Source organism: Pituophis catenifer, unplaced genomic scaffold (genome assembly GCF_029215685.1).
Source record: "Pituophis catenifer annectens isolate HBS135680 unplaced genomic scaffold, rPitCat1.0.hap2 SCAF_1, whole genome shotgun sequence".
Taxonomy (NCBI): Eukaryota; Metazoa; Chordata; class Lepidosauria; order Squamata; family Colubridae; genus Pituophis; species Pituophis catenifer.
Genome location: NW_027256881.1, coordinates 172,065,138 through 172,072,468, shown reverse-complemented (window position 1 = coordinate 172,072,468; position 7,331 = coordinate 172,065,138). Strand labels below are relative to the sequence as shown.

The 7,331-nt window shown below is 40.2% G+C and overlaps 1 protein-coding gene across 1 annotated transcript in view; it reads right to left on the bottom strand.

Annotated features, from left to right (window-relative positions):
- Positions 1 to 362: 362 nt before the first annotated feature.
- The window catches only part of ABCA12 (ATP binding cassette subfamily A member 12), a 326,573-nt gene continuing 319,604 nt past the window's right edge, over positions 363 to 7,331 (bottom strand). The window contains exons 52-54 of the mRNA XM_070956774.1: positions 5,780 to 5,885; positions 4,840 to 4,977; positions 363 to 440 (exon numbers count right to left, since the gene is read on the bottom strand). Of these exons, the coding sequence (XP_070812875.1) occupies positions 363 to 440; positions 4,840 to 4,977; positions 5,780 to 5,885 (322 nt within the window). The remainder of the gene's footprint in view (positions 441 to 4,839; positions 4,978 to 5,779; positions 5,886 to 7,331) is intronic.

Below are 7,331 nucleotides of genomic sequence, written 5' to 3'. Positions count from 1 at the left end.
GATTATACAGTCATTTAAAATATTTTTACTTAACATTGTCATAATCTCTCTATATATCAATCTTTTGGTTTATATTCCTTAACACAAAGCAGCTCTTCTTTTTCACTCAATACATTTCTTGGGAACTGGATCATGGAAAGAATTTTATAAATACATGATGAGAAATATATTTGTATCTGCTATGTATACTTAGGTATGAAAAAAAACTTGAGAAAGAAGTAAAAGACCAATCTGATATAAAGGGAAGTGCCTAGGTTCATGGTCTAGAATACAATATGCATAAAATAACTTGCAATGAAAAGCTTTAATACAGTAGTCAAGAAGTTTTGGCATAAAGCTTAGTATAGCAGTTAAGCGTTCCCTTAAGCTTCTGAACTTGTATAAGTGATTGCATTTGAAATATCAGGGCTAGCCTGCGCTTTAGCAAAGTTGATGAAAACCTAAAATGAAACAAAAACATATTACATGAAATTAAATATATTCTGTTTTCAGAGATTTTCTAAATAGACTTATTACACCTAATTTAAGTATGAAATTAAAGCATTCATGTTGTAGTTACTAAACTAAAACAGATGCTTATCAAAAATGAAGAAATCAGCAGGTACGGCTAAGACATCTTTTATCTGACAGCTCTTACTTTACCAAATTTGTTACATTCAGCCTAAATGAATTTTAGACAAAGCCAATTACTGGACCTCATTTGTCTCTTGTTGGTATTAATAGCTGATTCCCCTCTTCTTTGGGGCAGCTTCTCAAATATTGGACTATTGCTATTATGGCACCCCTAGTTCTTTTCTCTAGGCTAGCCAAACCCAAATCCTGCACCCGTTCTTCATATATTTTAGTCTCCAGGCCATTGATCATCTTAGTTGCTCTTCTCTTACATTTTTCCAAAGTCTCAACACTTTGTCATGTGATGACTAAAATTGGTTGCGGTATTCCAGGTGTGGCCTTACTAAGGCTTTATAAAGTGGTACTAATACTTCACATGATTTTGATTCTATACCTCTTTTTATACAACCAAGGATTGTATTCGTTTTTTTGGCTGCTGCCGCATACTGCTGGCTCATGTTCAATGATCATCTACTTTGACTCCAAGGTCCCTCTCACAGTTACTGTTTTTGAGCCAGGTCTTGCCTAATCTGTACTTATACCCTTGATTTTTTCCTCCCTAAATATCTGTGGAGATTCTCAGTCATCCAGGTCATGGTTGTCCCAAAGGTGCTTTTTTCAAGAGGCAACTGGACTTTTTGGTTTTTCATTGAAGATGTTTTGCTTCTCATCCAAGAAGCTTCTTCAGCTCTGACTGGATGGTGGGAAATGGAAGGATTTATACTCCTTGCAGACAGCTGGTCATTTGCATTCTTTTAGTGAGTTGCTAAGACCACCTGGAGGTTTATCTGTGTTGTCAGGGTCACCTGAGTGTTGCAAATGGGTGTGTAGATAGATGATGTCGTATCCTCCCCCTCTGTTGAGAGAGGTCTGTTCAATTTGACATAGATGGCCTCTTTAACCCCTCTCTCAAAGCAGCGATCCTCTCTGCCCAAAATATGGACTTTATTGTCTTCAAAAGAGTAGCCTGTGTCTTTTAAATGCAGATGGATTGCTGAATCTAGTCCTGATGTGTTTGTTCTATATTGTGCCATGCGTTTATGAAGTGGTTGTTTTGTTTCCCCATTGTACAGATCTGCACATGGCATTGTACTGCATATATGACGTTGCTCAGCTTGTCTCTGGGTATTTTATCCTTGGGATGGACAAGCTTCTGCCTTAGTGTATTCTTGGGTTTGAAGTGTGTACATAAGTTAATGTTGGCTGAAGATCCTCCAGAGCTTTTCCAATATGTCTGCAACGTACAGAATGACAACGTTGCTTCGTTTATTGTTCTTGTCATTGTCTGTTACAGAGGAGCTCCTGTAGGGTCTTTTTTGAGATTTGATGAAGGCCCACTTGGGATAGCCACACATTCTCAGGGCTTCCTTGATGTGTTTACATTCTTTTTCTTTCCCATCTTTACTGGTAGGCAGGCCTTCAGCTTGGTGATGTAAGGTTCTGATGATTCCCATTTTGTGCTCCAGTGGGTGGTGGGAATCAAAATGTAAATATTGATCTGTGTGAGTGGGTTTTCTGTAAACTACAATGTTAAGGCTTCTGCTTTCCTTAATGTGTACTGCACAGTCCAGGAAGGCTAGACTATTTTCCTTAACATCTTCCTGTGTGAATTTGATGTATCTGTATCTGTGGACAGACCCTACAGGAGCTCCTCTGTAACAGGCAATGACGAGAACAATAAAGGAAGCAATGTTGTCATTCTGTACATTGCAGCCATATCAGAAAAGCTCAGGAGGCTCTTCAGCCAACATAATATACATGCACACTTCAAACCCAAGAATACACTAAGGCAGAAGCTTTTCCACCCCAAGGATAAAACACCCAGACACAAACCGAGCAATGTTATATATACAGTAGAATGCAGTGAGCCATGTGCAGATCTGTAAATTGGGGAAATGAAACAACCACTTCATAAATGCATGGCACAACATAGGAGAACAAACACATCAGGACTAGATTCAGCAGTCCATCTACATTTAAAAGACACAGGCCACTCTTTTGAAGACAATGAAATCCGTATTTTGGGCAGAGAAGATTGCTGCTTTGAGAGAGGGGTTAAAGGGGCCATCTATGTCAAAATTGAACAGCTCTCTCTCAACAGAAGAGGAGGGATATGACATCATCTATCTCCAATCTATATCACAGTCCTTTCAACAGTTCCAAGAAGGCTCCACACCAATTTGCACCACTCAGCTGACCTTGATGACACAGATAAACCTCCAGGTGACCTTAATGACCCGCTAAAAGAATGCAAATGACCAACTGTCTGCAAGGAGTATAAATCCTTCTATTTCCATTTAGAGCTGAAGAAGCTTCTTGGATGAGAAGTGAAAACTAGAAAGTCCAGTTGCCTCTTGAAAAAAGCACCTTTGGGACATCCTCCCTAAATGTAAAACTTTGCTTTCTCAACATTAAAATTCATTTTGTTGGATAGAGCCCATTGTCCAAGTTTGTAGAGATTTTTTTGGAATCTGAGTTTGTCTTCTGGGGTGTTGACTATTCCTGCCAGCTTAGTCTCATCTGCAGATTTGATGAGTTCCCCTTATATTCCCTCATCTAAGCCATTTATGAAGATATTGAAAAGTACTGGGCCTAAGACGGAACCTTGTGGTATCCCACTGCTTATTTCCCTCCATGTACATGTAGTACCATTAAGGACTACTCATTGAGTAGTTTGTCAACCAGCTACTAATCCATCTGGTGGTGATATTGTTTATTCCATATTTTTCTAGGTTACCAAGAAGTAGGCTGTGGTCTACTTTGTCAAATGCCTTACTGAAATCTAAGTATAGTATGTCCACAGATTTCCCTGGTCTACTAATTTAGTCACTTTATCAAAGAATGAAATAAGATTGGTTTGGCATGATCTGTTTTTAACAAACCTGTACTGGCTACTAGTTATAACGTTACTTGTTTTTAGATGTTCGCAGATCTGTTTTTTTATTATCTTTTCCAGGATTTTTCCAGGTATTAATGTTAGACTGGTTGGTCTATACTTTCCTAGGACAGTATTTTTTTTTCTTTCTTGAGGATGGGAACCACATCAGATCTTTTCCAATCCTTAGGTACTTTCCCAGTGCTCCAGGACTTTTGAAAGATATTGTACAATGGTTCTGAGATAACATTTGCCAGCTGCTTCAGAGATGTACTGTAATCTATCAGGTCCCAGTGATATATATTCATCAAGATCAGATAGGTGTCTCTTACCATTTTCTTTCTTATTTTAATTTTTATTTCTAGTCTGTTTTTTACAGCAGGGTGGGTTTTTTTTGTATGTTGGGCTATAGTTTCTTTTTGCGTGAAGACTGATGCAAAGAATGAGTTAAGCAGCTCTGCTTTCTCCCTACTGCCTGTTACTTCCTTGCCATCTTCTCTCTTTAGTGGACCAACTGTTTCCTTGACTTTTTTCTTGTTATTAATACATTGAAAGAAACTTTTAAAATTATCTTTGACTTTTGTTGCAAGTCTTTGTTCATTCTGAGCCTTTGCTTTCCTGACTTCATCTTTGTAAGTTCTGGCTATCTGTTGATATTTTGCCTTAATTATATGTCCCTCTTTCCATTTTTTTGTACTTGTCCTTTTTATCTTTCAGTTTATCAGAGAGATCTTTGTGCAGCCATGCTGGTTTCTTCTTGAAATCCTTGTTTTTCTTTTTCAGTCGTATTGTGCTGAACTGGGCTTTTATAATCACATTTTTCAAAGTTTCCCACACTTCTTGAGTTGTTTTCCCGTTTAGGATTTTCATCTATGGAATCTTTCCTAGGCTTTTCCTGAGATTTTTGGTTCCTTTTTTTTTCAGTAAGAAAGTTTTCTACTTCATTTTGCATTTCTTCTTTCATTTTCATATACGTGTTTTCAATAAAGAGTTAGGGTTAGGCTAATTCCTAACCCTGACCCTTTTCATGAGTCTTTTTTCATATTTTACCTAAATAATTCTTAATATTCTGCATAATGCCTAAGCGTTATATATAATGGAGGGAAAGTATATAACATATTAAAATAACACAGACATTTCATACTTTGCCTAACAATATCACACATTCTATAGATTCCTAAGCATTCTATGCAAGGCTTGTTTTTCACATATTGCTGATAACAGTTATAAGTTATCTTGACTCAACCTGGGAAAAGAGGTCCAATGTCCCAGGAGCGGCAATCCAGAAGTCTGTGTTTCTTACAGTTTAATTCTATTATGTCAACAAAAAATGAGACAAGTTTATTGCTTACCTCTTCCAGTGTTGTTTGACTCACAGAGAAGTGTTTAATTTCAAAAACTGCTTTGTTCATTTCTAGAAGTTGAAATATGTTTGCCACTCCTCCTGCAGACACTGGGATATGATATTCCACCATGTTCAGTTGATGGTCCTGTATGAATAAGATTTAATGCAGACAAATGCAGATTTTTTAAATCAAATACCATCTGACAACATATTTCCAATCTTGATTCATTTGTAGCTGGCATTTTTATAGGATTGTGCCAGTTCTTTCATTACATTCCGTGAAGTTATTCTTACAGGGCCTTCTCTATTATCCTGGATGATTTTTACAAACTACTCTACAAGGAGCTTGAGAATCAACTATGAGAGTCATTATGTGCTTATAAATTTGATAAATAAAAAATCTCCAGTGTTAGTAGGTCCTATTAATCAGGAACTACTTTGGCCTTTGCTTCTTTTATGCTGCCAGGATCTTAGAACCAGGCGCAACCAAATTTCCAAAAATTTCTGAAAGTGTTATTTTTCTGTACAAGAATGTGGTGACATCCTTAAAAGTGAATGAGGAAAAAACCTGTAAAACACACCGTGTACTCTAATTTTATAGAACAAATGTGATAACTTTTGGCTGGTAATATTTGTGAATGCTACAGTTAATTCAGGATGCTACAATTTCTATCAGAGCATTAATCAAGAATAATTTGCCTCTTTTTAGTTTGTGGCTGGACTGAACAACAGGCACTCACATTATTACATTCTCTTCTATGAAAAAATTCATTGCACTTTTTTTGCACTTTAGCTTAGCCTTATTGATATTCTGCTTATTTAAGTGCATGAAAGAATATTCCATCATGTTAGAAATCTCCCTGAAGCCTAAAGAAATGTAACCAGATTTCTAAATTGTTAATGTGACATCCAGGCATTTCACAGTATAGATATGTAAAAATATGTACCCTTAAATATGTATTTGGAAAGTTTGTTTGTAAAAATAGAGTCAGCTTCTCAGTGCTGTCCGCACTGTTATTCAAATGCATCTTCACAGTGAATCCTTTTCCAAATCTAGAGGAAAATATGAAAAGTATAATTTATTAAATTCAAAATGCAATAAAAATTCTAATAATCCCAAGCAGTACTTCTAGAAAACCAAATGGTCTCTTGTGTCTTGATGGCTTTTGCCTGCATTTTGATCCTTGACGCCTTTGTTTGGGACCCGTGCTACGCCTTGGATTGATAGCCGCATGCCCAATTTCCATCGTTGGGGATGAGGTGGTCTAATAGACCAGTAAGAACTTGGCCGGATCACCTGTACCCCACAGGTTTTGGGAGCTCTTACCCCACTTGGATCATCCTGGGGATTGTGCCTGAAGACCATTGTGCCTGGACCTCAATGACCTGGAGGTTGTGGATCTCCCTTTTTCCTCCTTGGACTGGCCTATCTCCTGGGGCGATGACTCCCGCCACCATGAGAAGGTGGTTGGGGTTTTTTCCAGCTGAACCCGGCCGGGCTGCGGTGAGAGGGCAGCAATGACCAAGAGTTTCACCCCAAGAGATTTCCCAGCGAATACGGGGACTTCGCCGCAGTGAGAGGGCGGCGATGTTTGTCATCTCATGTCCCTCCCTGGTGCTGTGAGGGGGCATCAGGGGGAGGGGATATTCCTGATTGCTGAGGAAACTTGGGCCTGTTCTGTTGTTCCATCGTTCCTGATTCACCATTGTCGTACCCATACCCATGGCTGATGATGGCTGTACAGACTTATGCAAGAACGGACTTGTATGCTCTGAGGAATGCCCCCCATTCCTGGAGGTGGCCCACCGGCTTAGCCAAGAAGTACCTTAATGACCGATCTTGGGATCCCGAGAGGTGGCATAAGGGTTTTGGGGTTTTTAAAAGGAGTGTCTTACACTCTTTTTTAATTAGGTTTTTAAGGAGAATAGGGAGGGGGAGGGGTTATGATACCCAGAGGGTGGCTGGGGGGGCTCCCCCGGGTTGTTGTCAGTCCAGGTCAGGGGAGGGTCGCGGTGAGGTTGGAGCGGGTTTGGGGTCCCCTGAGACTCCGGGGGAGGGGGGAGGGGCACAGATCCCTGTTGTGATGGGGAATGGCCGCAGATGGAGGAACGGAGGGCCGTATCGGAGGTTGGGAGCGCGCTCCCGCTATTTTCGAGCAGTGGCCCACTCCGGCCTTCCTGGTTCTGCCTGCCTTCCTGGGGGTTTGAGAGATAGGGCCTCTGGGCTCAAGCTGGTTTATTTTAACGCCAGGTCCATGGTTAACAAAGCTCCCCTCATCAGTGAGCTGATCGAGGAGGAAAATGCGGACCTGGCTTGCATTACGGAGACCTGGCTAGGCTTGGAGGGAGGTGCCCACCTGACTGAACTTTGCCCACCAGGTTTTCGGGTGCTACACCAGCTGAGGACCCAGGGGAGGGGTGGGGAAGTGGTGATTGTTATTAGGGAGACCCATAGTCCGCGGGAGGTCACTGCTCCCCAGATGGATGGGTGTGAGTCCC